The sequence below is a fragment of the Sorghum bicolor genome, chromosome 2 (assembly GCF_000003195.3).
Source record: "Sorghum bicolor cultivar BTx623 chromosome 2, Sorghum_bicolor_NCBIv3, whole genome shotgun sequence".
Lineage (NCBI taxonomy): Eukaryota > Viridiplantae > Streptophyta > Magnoliopsida > Poales > Poaceae > Sorghum > Sorghum bicolor.
Window position 1 is genome coordinate 4537155 of NC_012871.2, and position 23072 is coordinate 4560226.

Genomic DNA, 23072 nt, shown 5'->3' on the forward strand with positions numbered 1-23072 from the left:
TCGGCTAAGAGTTTTTCCTTCATCATCTCCTCAGAAAGCTGGATTTGAGCGGCTCCATCGGCAAGGCGTCGAGTGGCTCTCTGGTACTGTAGCTGGCGGCTTTCTAGGTGTGCAGCGTGGAAGAGGGTTTCTTCAGCATCGGCAGGAATTTGGCCTCTAAGGGTTTTGAACAGGGCCTTGGCTGGGTCAGAATCGTTGACCAGTTGAGCTGTGTCTTGATGAAGTATGGCCGATAGCTCCTCCAGCTTAGCCCTGGTTTCTGCCGATACAGTCCCAATTGCCCGAGAGGAGCTTGCTTCCTCACCTTCTTCTTCGAAGATATCAATGGCGAAGGAGAATAAGCTATCAGGAGAATCTTGTTCCTGAAAATGAGAATGAAATAAGTCATTTTTTATGATCAAAGCTTCGGCAGACGATACTGGTGGAAAAATTGGGTGACTTACTTGCTTCAAGGTGATCTCTTGTCTTTGACTGAGAAGTGCTGGCGGAGCTGCAGGCTGATCGGCCAAAGATGCCGATGGAGCTACAGGTTGATCGGCTGAGATTGCCGATGGAACGATGTCAACTGAAAGAAGACAAAAGGAGTTATGAAACTAAATAAGAATGAGTTCATCGGCAACGGTATTGTTAGAGTATGTTACCTGGAGGGGGGACAACGGTTGTCTGAATCAGGAGAGCCGCCGATGATATAATTGGACCCACCGGACCAGTCGTTTGTTCACTCATATCAACTGATGTACCTTCTGTTTGAGGTTCTTCCTGCTGGGGTTCTTCCATCTGTGGTGCTTCCTGCATTGGTTGGGGAGATGGTGCTTGCTGTGTCTGGACTTCTGGAGAAGAAGGGGAAGATTCCACCGGGATTGGAGACACCGGAGGAGGAGGGGGAGTTGCCACTTTCTGGCGCTTTGTTCCAGCCTTAGCACCTTGGGTGCCCTTCCTCTTTGGCTGGCTAGACTGGGGGGCATCGGTATCTTGGCGTTTGGCTTTTGCCGATGCACCAGTTTGCTGCAACAACAAAAAGGAGTTTATAAGTATAAATAAAGCCGATATAAAGATAGTCAGCGTAAAAAACAGAGATTTGATAAATTGCCTTGAAAACCCGCGCCAGAGTGGGGGCAGCTACCGTTGGTGATGTCTGGGTTCTCCTGGTCGTAACTTTCCTGAGGCGCACGCCCCGATGCACGATGGAAGCCAGAGTGGGAGCATTGTGGCCGATTGAGGAAATCGGGCCTGATGGAAACAAGTCGATCGGCTTGCCACTCCTGCTAACCGATGGAGGAATATTATCAGCCTGCAAAAGGAATACAAGGGTAAGCTGCCGATGGAAGTAATAGTGAGAAAATGAAATGTTGGTTTGAGTTACTTACAGTGTCATCGGGAACTTCGTATTCGGGGTCAATCATGCCGCGGTATGAAAGTGCCGATCTGCAGAACAGATGCTCTTTCCATTCTGCCCACCATAACTTGTATGCCTGAGTGATAAAAGCAGCCGGAACCCATTCTGACAGATCTACGTCTACATCGGCGTTTGGTGGTAGTTGGGCTACTCGAGTCCACTCATGAAGGTTGTTGATGGTTTCTCTGGGCTTTATCACATCGGCATAAGGAAGTGCAATCGGCAACTGGCCGAAAGCTAACTGGCGAGCTAATGCCGATGGATTGTAAAATTCGTAAGTCTGGGGAGAAGTTTTCGTGCTACCAAAGAAATTCACTGGAATGGCTCTGGGAGTCACAATTGCCATCATCGCCTCATTATCCCTGTCGAGAGCTTCATCAAATGGATTGAAGGTCAGAGGGAGCATGCTATCTGGGTCATCATAAGCCAGCCATGGTCGTTCATCTCTGGCCAGACCCTCATACAGAATCTCGAAGAATCGGCCGATCTGATCCGGATTATTCCCTGAACCGGGTAGGACTATAACGGCTTCGCCAAAGTTCAAGGGGGCACGCGTTGCCGATTCCTCTTCACCCAACACATGATTTTCGGCTATATCTCTTGGGAAGTGCTGAGAGAACAAGTTGAAATCAAGGCGCTTATGCAGGTGCAGATTGAGCCACATGTTGATAAACCACCAGGGGCCTCCCAAGTTGCCGATGGATTGGCCAAGCAGGAGTTTCTGGGCTACCTGATGAAGAAGGTGGTAAACAGCGCTGAGCAAATATCGGCCGAGAGGAAATTGGCCACCGTTAGCCAATCTTTCTGCTGCCGATAGATAGACAGAAGTCGGTCCTGCCGATCGACCACAGAATACAAACTTGTCCAGCCACATGCTCAGAAAGGTGGTTTGCTCCTTTATGGTGACAAGCCCTCTCCCGCGGTACTTCTGAATGTACCCTGACCAACCGCCGATAGCGCGAGTCTCCACTTTGGCACTGGGGGCAGTATCAAAAAAGTGGGTGCTATCGGCAGAAGATATATCTAGCCCAGTGAGCATGGCTACGTCGGCAAGGGTAGGAGAAGCAGGGCCGTGGCCAAAAACAAAAGCATTGAGAGTGTCTGACCAAAAGTAGGATGCAGCTATCAGCAATGACTCATTCCTGTGCATATCGGCAATGGATAGTCTAATGCATTGGGCTAGCTTCCTGTCACCCCATTGGACTTCATAAGAATTGCTGACCCTCAAGAACCAGTCTTTCCACCCTACGGTAGGGCTGGGCCAAGAGCGGAAAGTGTCTTTCCACAGATCTACAGAAAAGTTTTCAGCTCTAAAGGGGATTCTATTGGTTTCTGCGTTGATAAGATTGGTTGGATCTGAATCCCCTAGAGGACCGAGACATTGAAGGTGTGGTTGATCGGTGGGGATGACAATTTTATTGGACAACTCCTAGTGATTTTGGGGGAATAAAAATACAAAGAAAAAAGGAAAAGGAGAATATTCAGTAAGATGAATCGCGAATGAATAGGAGTATACACAGAAGATAAGATGGAAATCTGACCTCAGGGACGACGAAGCCAATGGCCATCTTGTCGTGAAGAGGACGTTGGAGGGCACCGGAGTTGATGAAGAGGAGTGCTTGTCGGAGGTCTTGGAGGTTGTAAATGGCGCCGCCGCTGGAAAAGTAAAGTTGGATAGTAGAATGGTGTGATGGGGGAGGAGTACCCAAGAAGGAACTATTTATAGGACAAGATGGGCAAGGGCAAATTCGACTTATCTCTTTGCCGCATCCGAGAAGCCCGAGGGTACTCAGGTGGATATGGTAACTGTTCGCACGATAATCCAGGGATTGTGCAGGTGATTTGATGGGAAGCGGTCATTATCTGAAGATATTTTACTGTGCGAGATCTCCTGGTCGGTCCATCGGCAATATTCTATAACGGTCATCTTGCCGATGGGCGGATAGGGGGGAAGTAACCGTTTTTGCGAATATCCTGGTCAGAGCATCGGCAGATCTTTGTAACGGTATTGTTACCGATGTACGACTGAGAAGAATGCCCGTTTGGGAAGTTGGGGATTTCGAGGAATCTGCGGAGGATTAGGATCAGAGTTGTCCAGATTGAGGTTGTCGGTTACCAGATTAGGAGCATTAATTGCGGAGAAGGCATCATTACTGCAGGGAATTTCGGAGCATTAATAGTTTTATACTCCGAAACTGGGGGGCATGTGTTGACACCGTTTTTGGGCACGTGTCTAGGATGGCAGGATAGGGTGGCAGTACGATGCGGGTTGCCAATGAGGATAGTTGCCGATGAGGGAGAGGTTGAATGTGACTAAGTCCACAGGCAGTAATATGGTGCCGATGGCCGGATAAAAAGGTCTGCCGATGACTATGGCAAGGGGATTGCCAATGATGCTAAGGAGGAGTCCAGAAGCTGCCAGTTGTCATATGGAGGAGTTTCGGTTTGTCACGAAGGATAGTTTTATTATTTCCTTAATTATTTGCATCGTTTTTGTATACGGATTCCGTGTGATTTGGAATTCGAATTCTAATCGTGTCTGGTTGTAGCTCTTTGAGCAGGGTATAAAATAGACCCTAGGACCTTGTAATAAGGAATCAAGAAATCAATCAAACACACGTTTTTACTCATATCCCAGCATTTACTTTTCGACGACTTCGTCATACTTTTTCTTTTTGTTACGAGTTCTTAGGAATTCGTCGACTTAAGCTCGACGTGTTCTCAAGTTCCGCGTGAGTACCTCTTAGCCGTGACATCCGGGCGCATCGCTGTTGTCAGGACTAAAGTATTCGAGTTATCACCTTTGCCGATAGCAAGGTCAAATCGGCTGGCACGCCTTAACGTTTGAATCGGGTATTAGCCCTTTGTGTTTGCAGACCAGTTTTGCATCAACAACTGTTTAGCCCGAATAATGGCTAAACGGTAGGTGACTGACTGTTTACGGTTTAGCATTTAGGAAAACATTGCCCATAGGTACGGTTCAGAGATATGACCGAGTTCAGCCTCCTCTCTTCCACTCTAGCATTACATGAGGGAGTTGTTTAGTTCACCCATTTGGGCCCATAGCTTGAGGATTTTCCTCCGCTGCGGCCTGCAGCCTTCCCTTTCTTGATGCACCATCTTCAGCTTTCTCACACACCAGAACCAGTTCTTTAGGCTTCGAAGCTCAGATTGGGCATTCAGTTCATTTGGTTTCACATAAATTCAGTTTTCCCAAAAATAGCAACCAAACCGTTTGGTTGAAAAATGAAAACAGACAAATTCAGGTTCGGTTTTCAATGGCAGTTTTTCGATTTAAATCGAACCGCCTGAGTTGCTTGTTGCCACGCGTGCCCTGCTCGGTGCCACTGCTCTGCCCACATGCACCACTACCTCCTCGCCACCGTGCGCTGCACATGCTCCCTGCTAGTCGCCACCATGTGTGCACCCTACCGCCGCGCCCTCCCGCTAGCTAGCATGGTCATGGTCACCCCCCTGCTCACGTGGTCGCGGCCGCTGCTCCACCTGCATGCGCCGCCGATCGCTGCCAAGGTTAGGTTAGGGCTATGTGGGACGCGAGCCCGGTCGAGTGAGCCACCTGCGCTCGGGTGTACTGGAGTTGGAGATGAGACGAGTGGCCTGGTGGGCCGGTAGGGCTGGTTTGCCTAATGCCTCCTGAATTTGCCATCGCTTCCCCTTTTGTGCTAGTCACTAAGTAGTTCAAATTCTTGGTTCTACTCGAGTAAAAAACCGCAACCGAGGCCGGCCGGCGGACACCGAATTTCTGAATCATTGCAACCGAAAATGGATTAAACCAACAATTCGGTGCGGTTTGGTTTGTGGTTTGCGGTGGAAAAGTGTCCAGCCTGATTCGAAGCAGCTTCTTCAGGGACTGTCGACGAAAGCTGGTCGGCAGTCTACCTTGGGGTATACCCACGGTAGTAGTTTATCGGTAGACGGTGCGCAAACTACGAACTCGATGGTGACGCAAGACACGGGCGAGCTTTTTATCCAGGTTCGGCCGCCGAGTTGGCGTAATACCTACGTCCTACGTCTGGTTGTATTGATTTGTGTTGAGAGAATATATGATGTCCTAGGGGGGTCCCTTGCCTCTCCTTATATAGTTCGGAGGGCAGGGTTACAGATCCGGAAACTAATCCTAGTCGGTTACAATTGCCATAGATAGTTCGATATCAATTCCTATTCTAACCACTAGAATCATGTTTGATCTCCACGTCTTGTTTCCTTGCGCGAAACTCTGGGTTGTCGGATCAAACCTCGAGCTTGTCTCGTAATGGGCCAAGCCTCCTGGCCCAAGTCTAGCCGTAAGGGTATAGGGGTTTATACCCCCACAGCTAGTCCCCGAGCACCATGTATTGTGATGTAACACGCCGTCTTGAGCTTCTTCGATCAGTGAGGCTTGACATCTTCAGTAAACAGAAAAGTCGCCCAAACAGTTGCAACGATACTTTGACCAACTCAAAAGACAGTTGATCAACATTGACATCGAAGAAGCTGGTTGTTCGAAGAATGCATGGTGCTCTAAATTTAAAAAAGATTTCTTTCCTGGTGAAGTGTGCCCACTTTACTTTTAAGAAAAGTATAAACCTCAAAAAAGCAAGCATATTCACCGCAAGGTGAAGTGTGCCCACCTAGTCCCCGAGCCTGGTAGTAGGTGACTTAGGCACGTGGTGCCAGGGTCAAAAGAAAAGTCTTCAAAGAAATTCTGTAACTGAGATGCATCGCCAGATGCATCGTACCGATGTAGTCCCCGAGCTTGCTGGAAGGCGAAGTATGAGCCTTGTAGCAAGGTCTAAAAAATTAAATTTACCAGTCCTTCTGCAATTGAATAGACTAATCGACCAGTCCCCGGGTGTACAATAGTATGTCAACCAGAACCCAAACGCCAAGTGCGCTTCTTAGAATTCTGCATTGCTATACTGGACGACCAGTCCCCGAGCATCGAGCGCTCAGTAGTCGGTGCGATATTTTGAAGTTCTGAGCTAATAGACTCGGCGACCAGTCCCCGAGCATCAAGTGCTCGGTGGTCGGTACAGTCTTTGAAGTTCCGAGTCGATAGACTAGGCGACCAGTCCCCGAGCATCAAGTGCTCGGTGGTCGGTGCAGTCTTTGAAGTTCCGAGTCGATAGACTAGGCGACCAGTCCCCGAGCATCAAGTGCTCGGTGGTCGGTGCAGTCTTTGAAGTTCCGAGTCGATAGACTGGGCGACCAGTCCCCGAGCATCAAGTGCTCGGTGGTCGGTGCAGTCTTTGAAGTTCCGAGTCAATAGACTGGGCGACCAGTCCCCGAGCATCAAGTGCTCGGTGGTCGGTGCAGTCCCCGTATTGTTGACTCCCTACCAGTTTTGTATGCTTGTTTTGAAAATTTATCCACACAAAGAGTTGACGTGACGAGTCCTTCTGAGGGATGTCAGATGGATGCATGAAAAGTTGCGCCTGGCAACTGTACAACCGTCCTTTGCGCGGTTTGAGAAAAGGAAACCATCAATTTGTACGAAAACTCCGCCGCATTAATTGTCGATAATCATTGAAAACCGAAACGCCGCATCTGCCGTATGGCCCGCCCACCTCCCGAGGATGCGGGAAGTGGGAGGGGTGAAGTTGTGGGTTATAAGAGCTCGACAGTTCCCCCTTTACTGCTTACCCTGCCATTGCCTTCAAGCCTTCTACTCTTGCCTCCTTCAATCATCTACACCTTCCAAACTCGAATCCACTTCCTCAACTCCAATGGCGAAGAGCGACTCCAAGAAAAGGGCCGAGCTGATGGCCAAGGAGTGGAAGAAGTCCCGCAGCACCGCCAAGTCTCTCGGTGACCTCGTCGATATGGGGCTTCTGCACGGCCCGGAGCTCGGCGGCTGGAGAGCGCCGGAAGGAGAGAGCTTCCCAGACCCCCGTGCCGGTGAGATCGTGGTGTTCGAAGACTTCGTTAAGAGGGGTTTTGGGGTTCCTGTTCATCCCTTTCTTCAGGGTCTTCTTCTTTATTATGAGATCGGGATTTGCAATCTGCACCCGAACTCAATCCTTCTTATTTCTACTTTTATTCATTTGTGCGAAGCCTATGTTGGCATAGAGCCACACTTCGACCTTTTCTGCTATCTTTTTTGTTTAAGAAAGAAGGGAGCAGTTGGAGGCTCCAAGGTTGCTGGTGGAGTATACCTCAACCTTCGCGACGGAATGAAGAACCGCTACCTGCACTGTCCATGGAACACTTCCCTGACCGAATGGTACAGGAAGTGGTTCTACATCAGGGAGGAACCGGGCAGCTCCACGTTCTGCGACGTGGGATACATCCCTGAGAAGAGGGTGAGCTGGACCGACCGCCCAGAGTTCGATGGTCAAGTGGCGGATCTCATGAAGCTGATCGACTGGTCGCGCCTGGACGGTCTTGGCGTGGTCGGCAACTTCATTTGTCGTCGGGTGATGCCCTGTCAGAAGAGGGTGCAATCGGCGTACGAGTATGCCGGAAGCGTGGACCCGACCAGGATGCGACCTGAAATCTTGGAGAAGGCGGAGGTACAGCAGCTGCTGAACGAGCTGTTCAACTTCGCGGACGGAGGCTTCATCCGTGGCAGTGATCGGGTGCAAGCCTTCAAGTTGGGGCGACCAGCGCCTAAGGTATGTTATTAATTACTTCGCTTTAGCATCCGTATATTGTCTGCAGCTAACTTAACTTTGCTACTTTTGCAGGTCGGAGATGTCGACCGGTGCACAGTGTATGTATCACTGGCACCGGGAATGGAGAATCCTGCGGGAGAAGATCCGCCAGAGGAAAACGCTGCTCGGTGTACTCATTACACCAGCAGTGAGGAAGACCAAGCCCACCCCGTCCCGACCACCGAGGACAGAGTGACGGGGAAAAGGCCAATGCCCACGGATCCGTCGCCGGCACCGACACTGCCGGCAGAGAGCAGCCGAGCGTCAAAGCGCCGTCGGTTTGTTCGGATCGACGACGACGACGAGGAGGAGGAGGCCGTACCGTCGTTGGTCCGGAGGCCTCATAGCCGTCCGGACGGCGTGCCGGCCACTGCTGATCGGGTGGCCAGCGACCCTCCTGCGCCTCGCATGGAGGAGATGGGGGCACAGGTGCCAACCGGCCGGGCAAGAAGGAGGTTCACCGCGGCCCACCGTCGATCGGACCTGTAAGTGTTCGACTTACATATTTTTGGCCATTTTTTTGTTTTGAATTGTTGTTGAAAATATCGCTCTGTTATGTAGCGCGGCGTCGGACGTCAACCCCGACCAGACCGCAGAACAGGGGACGACCGCTCCGGTTGCCGCTGGTGAAGACGCCGCACCGCAGGTCACAGGGCAACCTGCAGCGGCGGCGGGCACCGCAGATCAATCTGCCCCGACTGGTGCCGCGCCGAGCACTCAGCCGAGGGGTGGGAAGGCAACAGGGACCCCTCCCCCGAGTACTAATGCAGAGGAGGGGAGCAGAGTCCCGACTCCTCCAGCCGAAGAAGGGAGGGTGCCGACACCGCCCCAAGCGGGAGCTTCTTCGCCCGTGGGTTCCCCTGGCCCATACCAGGGACCAGTGATGCCCTCGACTGCAGCCGGAAGCAGTGCGGCGAACGAGCCCCAGGAGGCCTCCGATGACGACGTGGAGGAGGTCCAGGGTCGTCCCCGTGATGGTCGCCAGCACGTCTATGTGTGGCGCCAGCGCGGGGACCACTTTATTGGTCACGAGGAGCTCGCGGAGACGGAGGAGGCCGCGAGGGTGGAGCGCGTGGCTAAACGCCTCGTGGACGAGGTTAAGGTAGGTGATCCTGTGTGTTGCTTGGATATCTTTGTGCAGTGTTCCCGTATTCGACGTGTGTTCTTTTTTGCAGGGCGCAATGAAAACGGCGAAGTACCGGAAACGGTGCTTCGACCAGATCGAAGGAATCGTGGCCGAGAATAAGGCCTTGTCCGCGGAGGTAGACCGGCTGCGGTCAGAGGTTGGGGAGAAGGTGGCTGAGATGAATGCCCAGGAGGAGCATCGTCTCGAGCTTACCCGTCGCTTGGCCGACCAGTACCGGCAGCGATCAGGTCAGTCACGCGCTCCGAGCAGCTTTGTGTAGCTGTGTAATTGGCTTTGTTGACCAGGTTATGATTCACGTAGGCTTGGAGGAGGAGGTGGTGCGCCTCCGACAAGAGAAGGAGCAGCTCGGTCGAGAGCTAGCTGGGGCACTGGAGGCCAGTCGTCGCGCAGGGCAGGAGCTGGGCCAAAAGGACCGGGAGTTGTCTGGTATCGCGCGCTGCCTCTGTTATTTGCTTCTTTACCACTCTGTTTGATATGCCGAGGGTAACATCTTCCTTGATTTACAGTGCTCAAGGCGAACGCCAAGAAGCACCTGGATGAGCTGACCAAGGACCGAGACTCCTGGAAGATCAATTGTTGCAAGATCTGGAAGGGAGTATCCCCGGTCCTGGATCTGATCAGTCCCGAGCTCCCGGAGAGCCAGCCCCGCGCACCGAGGTTGACTCCAGTGGAGAAGGCGCAACGGGCGTGGGACTGGCTCCAGCAATTTGTGAAGGACGCCGGGGAGTTTGCTGGCGCGCATGTCCTTAGCATGGTGCGCGCCCACTACCCCGTGGTCGACTTGACCAGGCTGGAGAAGGGGTACCCCAAGGAGGTCGGCCCGCAGGAGGCGGACGAGCTTCGGGGGGGGGTCTGCTGGACTTGTCGTCGACGGTGATCAGCGACATCAATCTATGCGGAACGGCCACTCCCCCCGGCCAGCCAGGTTCAGACAGGTCGGCCAGGGAGCTGTCGGGCGCGTCTATTGCGGGAGATGGGCGGTCGACGCCTGCGGTCTCGACCAGCCAGGCGCCGGTGGCCCCGACCCCTTCGTCCGGGCAGCAAGGCCAGGCGGGTGATCAGCCCGAGCAGTAGGCCAGTAGGATAGTCTGTAGGAGTAGACTAGTGTCCGCCCGTCAGGGTGTTTATTGTAAACTTTGTATGTAAAGTTTGTAATAAAGTTTTGAATTTTTCATGACTACTGTTTTGAGCGCTGTGAAGTTGTATGAGTGATGTGTCACTGTGTTTGATTCATGGTCGTTGAGGTTTTCCGTCGCAGAGGATATTGTTGTTCTTCACCGAAAACTCCGCGTGTAAACAAAGTATAGCCAAAAAAGAAAAACTTTTATTACTGCCAACTATAAGAGACATACAAGCAAAAGTTACTGGAACTGATGGATAAAATCGGCGCAGTTTGTCTATGTGCCAAGAGTTAGGCACGCGTGTTCCGTCTGGATACGCCAATCTGTAGGATGTAGGTCGTGTGACTTCGGCGACCACAAAGGGTCCCTCCTAGGGAGTGGATAGCTTGTGCATTCCTTCCTGGCTTGTTTTCCACCTGAGTACCAGATCGCCGAACACGAAAGAACGGTCCTTGACGTTCCTGTTATAGTACCGCCTGACTGCCGCAAGATACTTTGCTGTTCGGAGACAAGAATTCAGACGCTTTTCCTCCATGCAGTTGATTTCAAGTTCTCTGGCGCTGTCGGCTGTTGTCTGGTCGAAATTTTCAATCCTAGGAGAACTAAAGGTTATGTCAGACGGTAGGACTGCCTCAGCGCCGTAGACCATGAAGTAGGGTGACACTCCCGTGTTCCGACGAGTCTGGGTTCGGAGGCCCCAGACCACAGCTGGTAACTCTTTCATCCATCGACCAGGTGCTTTGTCGTTCTCGGTGTACAGCCTTTTCTTGAGGGCGTCAATGATCATTCCGTTCACACGCTCGACCTGACCGTTTGCCCGTGGGTGTGCTACTGACACGTATTTTATGACTATGCTCCTGTCATCGCAGAAGTCCCAAAATGCAGTGCCAGTAAACTGAGTACCCAGGTCGGTGATTATGCTGTTCGGGATCCCGAATCTGTGTATGATTTGACTGAGGAATTCCACAGCCTTCTCGGAGGTCGCTTTTATCAGTGGCATGTATTCGATCCATTTGGAGAACTTGTCGATTAATACAAAGACGAACTTGAAGCTACCAGGGGCCGGTTTAAATGGCCCGATCATGTCGAGTCCCCAGCAGGCGAAAGGCCAGGATGACGGGATAGTTTGAATCTCGTGAGCGGGTACATGGGTCCTTTTTGCGAAGAACTGGCACCCCTCACAGTGTCGGACCAGTTTTTCGGCGTCGTTGACCGCGGTTGGCCAATAAAATCCTGCTCGGAAAGCTTTCCCGACCAGCGTTCTGGATGCAGCGTGGTTGCCACAGGATCCGGCATGTATGTCTTCGAGGAGTTTGATGCCATCATCTTGAGATATGCACTTGAGTAGTACCTCGGAGCTTGCATTTTTTCGCATGAGTTTGCCGTCCACCAGTATGTAATTCTTTGATCGTCGAATGAGGCGCTCGTTCTCTGTTTTGTCCTGGAAACCCGTACCATCCGATATATACTTGATGAACGGGGCACGCCAATCACGACCACTGGTTGTCGGAGTGGCATCGTCTATAAGCATGGTTTCCGTGGGTTGCTTTTCGACCAGGGCAGAGCCCACGCTTGGCTCATGGATGTCCTGGACAAAAACACCCCGCGGGATCGGGGCCCGAGATGACCCTAACTTCGACAACGCATCAGCTGCCTGGTTCTATCCCGGACCACGTGGATGTACTCTATGCCGTAGAAGTTGGTTTCTCATTGGCGAATTTCTTTGCAGTAGAGATCCATCTTCTCGTGGGTCGCATCCCACTCCTTGTTGAGCTGGTTGATAACTAAAGCAGAGTCGCCATAGACATAGAGGCGTTTGACTCCCAACTCAACGGCTAGCCTTATGCCGTGCAGGCATGCTTCGTATTCGGCGACGTTGTTTGATGCCGAAAAAAGGATCCTAAGGACGTAACGCAGTTTGTCCTTGTTAGGCGATACGAAGAGTATCCCAGCGCCGGCGCCGTTGATGTTCAAGGACCCGTCAAAAAACATCGACCAGTGGTCGGAGACGTCGGGAACGGGAGGCTCGTTGAGATCCGTCCATTCAGCAATGAAATCGACCAGGGCCTGCGACTTGACTGTGGTGCGGCTCTGGAATTCCAGGGAAAATGGGCATAACTCCATCGCCCATTTTACAATTCTGCCGTTGGCGTCTTTATTGCGCAGAATGTCCCCGAGAGGGAAACTGGTGGTTACCAAGACTCGATGGCCGTCGAAGTAGTGTTTTAGCTTTCTCGATGTTATTAGGATGGCGTATATGAGCTTCTGTATTTGTGGATACCTGGTCTTGGACTCGTTTAGGACTTCGCTTATGAAGTAAACGGGTCTATGGACCTTGTAGACATGACCTGGCTCATCCCGCTCGACCACTATTGCCGTGGAAACAACCCTGTCGGTTGCAGCAATGTAAAGGAGTAGGTCTTCATTGGGCTGAGGCGCTGTAAGAACTGGCGGGGAAGTGAGGAAAGTCTTGAGCTGGGTGAACGCAGCGTTGGCTTCCTCTGTCCAAGAAAATTTTTTCGATGCCTTCAAGAGTTTAAAGAAAGGGAGGCCTTTTTCCCCTAATCTTGAGATGAAGCGGCTGAGTGCGGCCATACATCCGGTAAGCTTCTGAATATCCTTGACATTTTTAGGTGGTCGCATGTCGAGTACTGCTTTTACTTTTGAAGGATTCGGTCGTATGCCGTCGCAGCTGACGACGTTGCCGAGCAGTAGACCGGAAGGGACGCCAAAGATGCACTTTTTGGGGTTGAGCTTCCACTTGTACTTGTTTAGCGCCTTAAAGGTTCGGTCTAAGTTGTCGATTAGAGTGCTTGGATCCCTTGTTTTGACGACGACGTCATCTACATAGGCCTCGACGAGGTCATCGCGGATCTCGTCGTGGAGGCATTGCTGGATGGCCCTTTGATAGGTGGCTCCGGCGTTTTTGAGTCCGAACGACATGGTCGTGTAGCAGTATGCGCCGAAAGGAGTAATGAAAGATGTTTTTATCTGGTCGTCTTCCTTTAGCGAGATCTGGTGATAACCAGAGTAACAGTCTAGAAAAGAGAGGAGTTCGCATCCGGCCGTTGAGTCGACCACCTCGTCGATGCGAGGGAGACCAAAAGGATCTTTAGGACAGTGTTTATTGAGATCAGTGTAATCGACGCACATTCTCCATTCATTATTCTTTTTGCGTACAAGGACCGGATTGGCGAGCCAATCGGGAATGATACACTTCTTTTATGAATCCGGCTGCTAGAAGCCATGTTATTTCTGTCCTAATAGCCTCCTTTTTGTCACGAGCGAACCGTCGCAACTTTTGCTTGATGGGTCTTGCGGTCTTCGAGACATTTAAGGAGTGCTCGATCAGGTTTCGTGGGACGCCGGGCATGTATGCGGGTTTCTATGCGAAAACGCTTACGTTGTCCCTTAGAAACCTGACGAGCGCGTCTTCCTATTTAGGGTCCAGGTTGGCCCCGATGAGGGCCGTCTTCTCGGGGCTGCCTTCGACCAGCTGCACTTCCTTGTGCTCCTTGGATTTTGAGTTCTTCCTGGCGGTCTCCTGCTCGGGTAGTTGAAGCCCGTCGGGAGGTAGCTGTGCAGCCTGGGTTGCTGTCTCAGCCATGTGGATTGAGAGATCGATTGCTTCGGTGATCTTGAAGCTCTCCTCCTCGCAAGTATATGTAGTGTAGACATTGCCCCTGACGGTTAGGACGCCTTTCTCCGTGGGCATTTTAAGGACCAGGTATGAGTAATGCGGGACCGCCATGAATTTTGTTAGTGATGGTCGGCCTAGTATGGCGTGGTAGGTTCCATCGAAGTCGGCGACCACAAAGTTGACGAACTCTGTCCGAAAGTGGTCGGGCGTGCCAAATTGGATAGGCAATGTTATCTGTCCGAGGGGCACTGAACTCTGACCTGGCAAAACTCCCCAGAATTGAGCATCGTAGGGCTTTAGTTGTGCCGGAGATATCTTGAGAGCGGGCAGGCTGTTGCGGAAGAGGATGTCAATGGAGCTCCCTCCGTCCACGAGGACGCGCTCGAACCTGATGCTGTTGATGCAAGGGTCCAGGATTAGAGGGAAACGCCTGGCTCTGGTATAGCAGCCCATTGATCCTTCCTGCTGAAGGAGATCTCCCTATGCGACCACGGGGGAAACTTTGGGTCTGCGATCAGACCATCGGTGCTGTCTATGTTGAGACAGGATCTCTTTAGTAGCTTTCTTTCCCGCTTAGATTCGATGGAGACCTTGCCTCCGAAGATAGAGTGGACCACGTTTGTGGGACTGACATATTGATGTCGGGGATCCCTGTCTTGGTCCTCGTCCTCGTCTTCGTGGTCATGCCCGTCCCGTTTTGCATTTTTCTTGGCGGAGTCGTCTTGGGCGGCTCGGCGTGTATAGATGTTTTTGAGGACGCGGCACTCTTCCATGGTGTGATTAGACTTTGGATGCAGTTGGCACGGTCCCTTTAACGTTTTGTTATAGTCTTCTTGGTAGTCCCGTCGCCCGTTGGGACGCTTGACCGTATTCACTTCGTGGTCGTGGTCGCGGGGGCGCTTTCCTCTGAAATCGTCGTGATTGTCGCGCCGCCTATCCCAACCTTCTCTGTGATCACGGTTGTCGGGGCGGCGGTGGTTCCTGTTGTCGAAACGACCGCGACTGTCGTCTCGGCGGGGAGGCTGGTCGGGACCTCTCGCATCGTCCCAGATTAACTTTTCTGCGTCGTCAGCATCGACGTAATTTTTAGCCGTGGCAAGGAGTTCGGCCATCGTTGTTGGCCTTTTGCGCAGCAGCTTGTTCCTCAGTGCTTCATGGAAGCGCAGGCCTTTAATGAAGGCAGAGATGACCTCGTCGTGGGAAATCTTCGGGATCTTGAGGCGCATATCCGAGAATCGTCGGATGTAATTGCGCAAAGGTTCATTTTTTCTGTCCCTTATCCTTTCGAGGTCGTACTTGTTTCCAGGCTGCTCGCATGTAGCGATGAAGTTGTCGGTGAAAGCCTGGCGTAGCTCTTCCCAAGAGTCGAAGGAGTCCTCGGGCAGACCAAGGAGCCATTGATGACCAGCCTGGTCGAGGACTACTGGGAAGTAGTTGGCCATGACGTGTTCGTCCCCTGCGGCTCATCGGACGGCGATTTCGTAGAGAGTGATCCAGTTTTCTGGGTTTTCCTTGCCGTCGTACTTTTTGAGTTTCTCGAGCTTGAAATTGCGGGGCCACACGACCTGGCGGAGGTGCGAGGAGAACTGTCTCAGGCCCGGGGGGCCGTGCGTTGCATCATACTCGATACGGCGCAAGTTTTCGTGGACTGCTCTCTCCGTGGCGCGCCTGTTGATGCGGTCCCGGGCATCTTTGGGAGGGATGTTATATCGAAGATCCCTGTGTTGGTTTACTTCTTGGCCACGCCTGCGATTCTGCTCGCGTTGACTGCCAGTGTCCCGACCGCCGTCATTACGCCGCGAATCTGTTCGATGGTTGTCGGGGGAACGGCTGCGATGGTGCCTGCTGGGCTGCGGTGATGTCCGGCTACGGTGAGTCTGGTCGGAGGCAGCCTCTGTATAGGAGACGGCCTGGACTCTTTTGAGCAGAGTGGCTGTCTGTCCCATCGCGGCGATCAGGTGTGCTCGGACACTAGTTCGGACCCCTTGGCACTCAGGGGTATCAGGGAGCCGATCCAAATTAGCCATGGCGACAGCCACGTTGGCGCTTGGTGTTTTGTAGACTGGCTGGTCCCCGACCATGTCGAAAGCGTCGCTGAGGTTTTGTGGCGGAATTTGTCGTTCCTCGTCCGCGCGTCGTCGGGCGCGATCGGCGTTGCGCTGCTCGCGAAGCTGCCTCTGCTCGTCTGTTTCTCCGTCAACAACCGGCTCGTCGGCGCTGACGTTGAAAACAATATCTCCTCGCCGGGGTGGGAAGACCGGGAAACGTGGGAAACCCGGAGGGTGTGACGGGAAATCCAAGTCGTAATCCTCATCCTCGGAGTTTATGACTTCAGTGGGAACGGAACCAGTGCTCGAATTTGTGCTGGAAACCTGGCCGTCCCGTAACTCTTGGATCGTTATCATGTTGACATAATGTCGAGTTGGTCGACCGCTCCCCTTTGGCGCCCAACCAGCTTTGTTAAAGAGGGGTCGGACGTGTCTCGAGTAGAGAGAGGCCGAGTTGTTCAGACCGTGAGGGTAATCTTCCTCCGGGTTGACCTTGATCTTGACAGATCGTCCTGAGGGAGTCGAGGTTATCGCCAGGGACGTTCCCAGCCGTTCGTGTGTAGTGACACGAGTTGGCCGGTGGGATTTGAAAAAATCCGTTGAGGCGGCTTGGTCAGGCTGGCGTAGGATTCCATCTACAAGCTGGGAAGCTTCAAGTAGCTTAGAGTCGGCGCGGTCAAGTGCCCGGAGAAGGTCTGAGCAGTCGATCCTCCTTCCCTTGTAGAGCGGGGATGGTGGTCGGGTGCTCGGAGTCGTCACCCGAGTGGTCGGAGCCGACGTGATCCCAGATTGGATCTGGGTTCCTTCCGAAACCGTAGTCGTGAGACCGTCGCCGCACGTCGTCCACGTGATCTGGCCGACGGTGAACGTGAGGCCTTCAGGAACGGCCGCGGAAGCTGGGATTGTGACCATCTTGTTCGTCGGGGAAGTTGTACGCACACCCCCTACCTGGCGCGCCACTGTCGACGAAAGCTGGTCGGCAGTCTACCTTGGGGTATACCCACGGTAGTAGTTTATCGGTAGACGGTGCGCAAACTACGAACTCAATGGTGACGCAAGACACGGGCGAGCTTTTTATCCAGGTTCGGCCGCCGAGTTGGCGTAATACCTACGTCCTGCGTCTGGTTGTATTGATTTGTGTTGAGAGAATATATGATGTCCTAGGGGGGTCCCTTGCCTCTCCTTATATAGTTCGGAGGGCAGGGTTACAGATCCGGAAACTAATCCTAGTCGGTTACAATTGCCATAGATAGTTCGATATCAATTCCTATTCTAACCGACTAGAATCATGTTTGATCTCCACGTCTTGTTTCCTTGCGCGAAACTCCGGGTTGTCGGATCAAACCTCGAGCTTGTCTCGTAATGGGCCAAGCCTCCTGGCCCAAGTCTAGCCGTAAGGGTATAGGGGTTTATACCCCCATAGGGACCGGAGCATGGTCAGCAACAGTGAGTCAGTGACATGATGATAGATCATACACACAAAACTGAAGAAACTGAAAGCTGGCGCTGAACTGGAGTTTCTGGAACTAGAACTGGGCAACTGGCGAGGTTGTCCTGTCTTGCATTAGGCTGCATCCGTCTTCTCGTCGCCCTCTCCTGCTAGAACAGGAACAGCAGCCGCATCCGCGACCACCAAGGTCGATGAGAGCGTCATCACGCGAGATGAAAGCCGGCCTATCCAGGTTGAATAAGACAATCAGCGGCAATGACCTGCAGTGGCAGCGCGTGTTCTGTCAGTGTCAGGTTGCCGCCCTCTTAATTCGGTGTAGCTGTGCCCTTACTTGCCTCCATGGGGAGGCAGCGAAGCTTTGACAACTTCATGCGCGAGCTCTGCATGCCATCTCACATTGCCCCAGTGGCCCAGCTGGTCTTGCGCTGCAGATCAGGCCTGCTGGACAAGATTCCCAAAGGCAGGACATTGAAAAGGTTCTAGTTCTAGGGATGGTGCTCCCTCACCATTAGCAACCGCAACGAGATGGTTCTGCAACTGCGCAAGTGGTGCGGCTGCCTTGTTGCCGGCGTTTCAAAGCCGCCGTCCGCTGCCACAGCATCACCCAAAACGAGAGGCCGGCGCATTAGACGAAGTAGGCAATGTTGTGGTCAGGCTGGCCGCCGGCCGCGTCGTGACATCAGCTGCTGCAGGATCCTCATGAATTGTTCGGTCAGTGACCAACAACACTGAGTCTTGTGTTTCAGTCTCCACCGCAAGCTCTGTAGTCTTGTGCAAAATGATTAGCTGGTGCGCGGAGAACCTCACTGATTCTCAAAACACACTACAAGGATTGGTGCTTTACATGACGATGGATTTGGTCACAAATTGCCAAGAATACGTCACAGTCAACTATCCATGACGAACGAGAAATCCGTCATGTATCTCACGTCATACATTTGTTGCACCGAATTGAGCCGTCATGGATTCGTATTTATTTCTGTCACGGATTGCATGGTCTAGAAGCATAGCAAAAGGGTACTGTGACGATCTAAAACATCATGGATTTGGTCCACGTGGATTGTTGCCAGGCAGTTTGTGCCAAGTCAGTTGTTGCCACATCAGCTATAGGGCCAAATTTTTTTTGTTCAAATACGACTTAAATTCAAATTTGAATCGACATCACATGAAGATTGTCACAAATCACAACCAAATATCATCATAGATCACAACCTATTTTCATCACAGAAAAGGTTTAGAAAACAAAAGTTCAGGTATAGATGATCAATGCCATCTCCATTACATGTTAATCCCATCTCCGGAACATAGGGTATCAGTTACAGAGAAAATGGCAAGACTTACACATGTCAATGCCATCACCATTACAAGTCTCAACACATTTCAAACAAATATCAACACATTTCTTGGGCACTTGATGTAGTGGAAGAGGATCAAAATACATCTTCTTTAACTTATAGCGTCGTTGGCGAACAGCATAGCCACACATGCTTTTTTCACATGGATTGAGGTTTTATCCACTTCAAACTTGGACTGCATTTAACAAGATTACAAGTACATGAAATTGAGTAGACACTGTAATGGTTGAAAAGAAACAGTGAACATAGTTAAGTTTGAATACTTACACAAACTGGTAAGTATAGCAATATTTAGTGGTTGTTTACAAGCAACTGGTAAGTCCATATCTATCATTTACAAGCAACTAGTTAAACAATTGCCTTGTTTAGCAATTAGCTCATGACAAACTGCAGCAAAAGCTTTGGAATATCCACTAATAAATACGTAAGTGAGGAGAACCCAAATTCAAGCAAATCGCAACTTCTCCAACAGGAAAAAGAGAAACGCACCATAGACGTTGGGGCCTTCCCCGCTAGGAGTCCACGAGGTCCTCAAGATCTTGGCGCATATCCTTGGGCTTTAAAAACATGCAAAAAGACTTCAAAGGGAGATTCCAACACCAGTTTCTAGATATCTTGAAAGATAAGTAAAGAAAATCTAGATAATTTCTTCATGCATTCTTCAGATTAGTTGTCGAACCATGAAGTAAAACTGGAAATATGCTATGGTTGCAAGAAAAATTGAATTTGACATTGATTTAGTAGTTATTAGTAACTATGAAATAAACTATTTTGCAAAGGTATCAATAAGTCACTTCTTGACCAGAGGCTTCCAAATTTCACCTAGCACTATATTTTTCTTGACCAATGACAATCAGTATCTATCAATACCCAAAGCAACGAAAGAAGCTCTTGAATCATTCAATGGACATGGTAAAGCCAGATATTCTGAATGTTGAACGAAATGGAATGCAAGTTCAATTCAGAAACCCCATCATGCCCATACCACCGGTGCTTATCAAAGATGCAGTACAGATAGCACATTATTCTCAAGAGATGAAAATTGCAATAGCAAAATGACATTCGAAGAGAATCATTATTGATAGAGCACTAGGCATGCGACTGGGTCTAGCTCTGCTCCAAAAACAATAGCAGATCATTGTTTCAGTAAACAATAATATAGACAATCGGAACATTGTCCCATGGTACAATAATATAGTGCATTGGGATTCATTCATGCTGTACAATAATATAGTCTTGTCCCATGGTACTTATTCCATTAGTGATGCAAGAACAGAAAATCTAAATGAAACATAGAACAGTCAAATCTTTTTTTTAAGAACACAACAGTCAGATCATTGTCCTTGTTTGCTACTTCTAAATAGACAACAATCAGATCTATATCACCTTGCATCATCGTTGGGATCTAGGATCGCCAGCAACCTCCTCAAGCCAGAGCAACAATAACATAGAATAATGTCATTGATTCCAAGGAGGACCGAACAGTTTTCTTTGTTGAGCATCCTCTGGTATTTTACAGCTACAAAGAGCAACAACTGAATAGAACAGAGACACCATGAACATCAATGGAATTAAATGGCTCTCCAAATAGTCCAATCGGCAAACGCATGAGAAACAAAAACTCAGATCAGGAATCTAATTTCACATAATATCAAATAATATACCAGCCTATATTCGATTATTGAGAGCTCATAATTAAAATTGAGACTGAGATTATTGAGTAATTTAACTACACTGCTATTCAGCTACTACTACTACTACTACCATAGTATCCCAGCTAGATCAGACAAATTAGAGTTGAGCGAGATTTTTTTTCTATAAATATGTCTCTTTCTGGCCGAAACTGACCCTGATAGATATCATTTTCATGTAGTCGATCTAACAAACCAAAATATTAAATTAGCCCAGAAGCAAGTGAGGCTGAATCAGTGAAATGCAAACCGAAATAAGATAATGGATTACATAGCATTTCTTTCTTGCGAGTCGAGCATGAGGAAGAGATCCAGGTTCCGGAGTTCATGCCTGCAAGCAAAGTACGTGCACGGCGGCGAGGACAAGTCAACGACTGATCGAGGAGAGAAAGAGACAGACTGAATCAGAGCATTTGCCAGCTTTGCTTACCTGCCGATGCTCCTGCGGACGGTGGCGCTCTGCCCCTCGGGCTGCGACTCGGTGAGGACCTTCTTGACCACGGCCCTGGGCTTCTCGAACGGTCCAGATCTAGTGGCCGACGGCCGGCCAGAGTGGGGCGGAGTGACGCCGGGCAGGGCGTGGCATGGACACGCCGATGCCGAGCGGGCCGCGGCTGGGGCGGGGCGGGGCAGGGAGGGTGAGTTCTGGGCGGAGCGAGCGTGGCGGAGGCGGCGGCGGGGCGCCGCGGCTAGGAGTGCGCGCGCGGGGAGAGAAGGAAGGGAGAGATTGGTAGGGTTTGGGTTCGGGGTGGAGTGAGGAGCAGAAGTGACTGAGTGGGGGAAAACCCTATTGGGCTAATGGGCCATACACATTTCAGTGTATGTTTATTATGGGCCATACACATTTCAGGTAATTAGGGTTATTTCGGTTAACCAAGGCATGGAACCGAAATGACCTTATCTAATTCGGTTCCTGAGATGCTGGAACCTAACAGGGGACCGAAACTGATCGGTTCGGGTATTTCGGTTTCAGTCTCGGGTAATTCGGTTTGGTTCTCGGGTTTCGGTTTTTCGCGCCCAGAGTGAGTGCCGACGGGAAAGAACTAAGTTGTGGTAGTGATAGGCAATACTCAACAACAAAACACTAGCCCGATGATTAGAACTCTTGAGTCCTTTGATGAAAGAGATTCAAGGTTCAATTCCTAGGATCAACAATAAATTTTTGCACACTTTAACAAGACATGCATGTTGGATGCTTCATGAGCACCATGTTGGATGTTTCATCTGTGACCAAACCAAGTTGCTCTATGACGTCTAATCGTCACGGTTGTATCATCCTTGGCATAGACAATGTAATTCTGTGATGATTTCTGAGAAGGTCACCGAAAAACGTCATGTAAAGCACCATTTCTTGTAGTGACATTTGTTGCAAAAAAAAACAATACCAACGAGTGCAACTGGGTAGTGATCGATCAGTTACCGGCCAAGGTGGATATATAAGTTCATACAACAGCATGAATTGAACTGTGAAAATTGACCGACTAACAGGAAGGTCCCTTACTAGAACTTCATAAAGCGCAGAAACCAGCGTGACACTATGGTTTAGATTACGGTGTGGCTCGGTAAGAGTAAAGCCAAGGTTCGTGCCCACTATCTCCAAGAGTTTGCCAAATCAACTTGGCATCTACATTTTTTTGGTAAAATAAGAAAAATTGTCCTCCAACAATTTGACATCCCAACTTGCTATTTTTCCCAACTTGGCATATTTCCTCCCCCAGCGCGTATAGATGCGCGCGTGTATCGTAGTTGGCATCGGTCTTTCTTGCGCTGTCGCCTTTTCTCCCACGCGCACGAAGCGGTCGCAGCTCCTTCTCCCGTGCGCGTGAAGAGCAGGTCACGCCTCCCACGTGAAGCCAGGACCACCGCCCTTCTTCTTTCTCTTCGCGGCTGGGAAGACCTGCTGGCGGAGATGGCCTACTGGGTGGAGGAGATGGCCAACAGAGGAAGAGATGGCCGGCTACCAGAATCTGATGGTCGGCTGGGAGAACCTGATGGCCGGCAGCGGCAGGGAGAGGCTATTAATGGCTGGTTGGGAGGGTTGGGAGAAGCTGATGGCTGGCTACGACGGTGAAGGGCAGCTGCAACAAGCATGACAAAGGTTTCCACACGGCGGCAGCGTCCTTCACGAACAAGAGAGGAAGGGTTTCGCTTAAACAGTTGTGCATGGGGAAAAAAACTTATGGGACTCTTTTTTTCATTTTGGCAACTCAAAAATAGCAAACTATTGGAGACAAAGTGTTTTTTTACTCCTTATATTATTTAGAGAGTTGGCAAACAACAAGATTTGCCAAGCAAAAAATAGCAAATTCTTGGAGATGCTCGGTGCGTGTAGCAATACTTCGGGGGAGGTCTTCCCTTGACTGGTGAGGTTTTCTGATTGCGAAAATTGACAAAAGCTATCACATTTTGGGGAACACAAACACTGAAAACTCCCTGCCTCCAAATCCACGTGCAGTGAAAAGATGGAGAAATTCATTATATTGGTTACAAAATGAACACACAGTAAATTTCAATACCAACCAGTTCCTCCTACAGAACAGCTGATTCTGAAAACATTTTTTTCCCCACCTG

At 50.6% G+C, this 23072-nt stretch overlaps 1 protein-coding gene and 1 long non-coding RNA gene across 2 annotated transcripts; both read right to left on the minus strand.

The window, feature by feature from the left end:
- LOC110432456 lies at window positions 18926–19893 on the minus strand. Its single transcript, XR_002449901.1, has 2 exons — window positions 19300–19893; window positions 18926–19137 (listed from the first exon to the last, which is right to left on the minus strand). It is a non-coding gene; the product is annotated as an uncharacterized LOC110432456 (long non-coding RNA).
- LOC110432576 lies at window positions 20373–21383 on the minus strand. The gene is made up of 3 exons (XM_021453317.1): window positions 21376–21383; window positions 20932–21288; window positions 20373–20832 (listed from the first exon to the last, which is right to left on the minus strand). The coding sequence occupies exons 1-3, from the start codon at window positions 21381–21383 to the stop codon at window positions 20769–20771; spliced, it is 429 nt and encodes a 142-aa protein (XP_021308992.1). The 3' UTR covers window positions 20373–20768.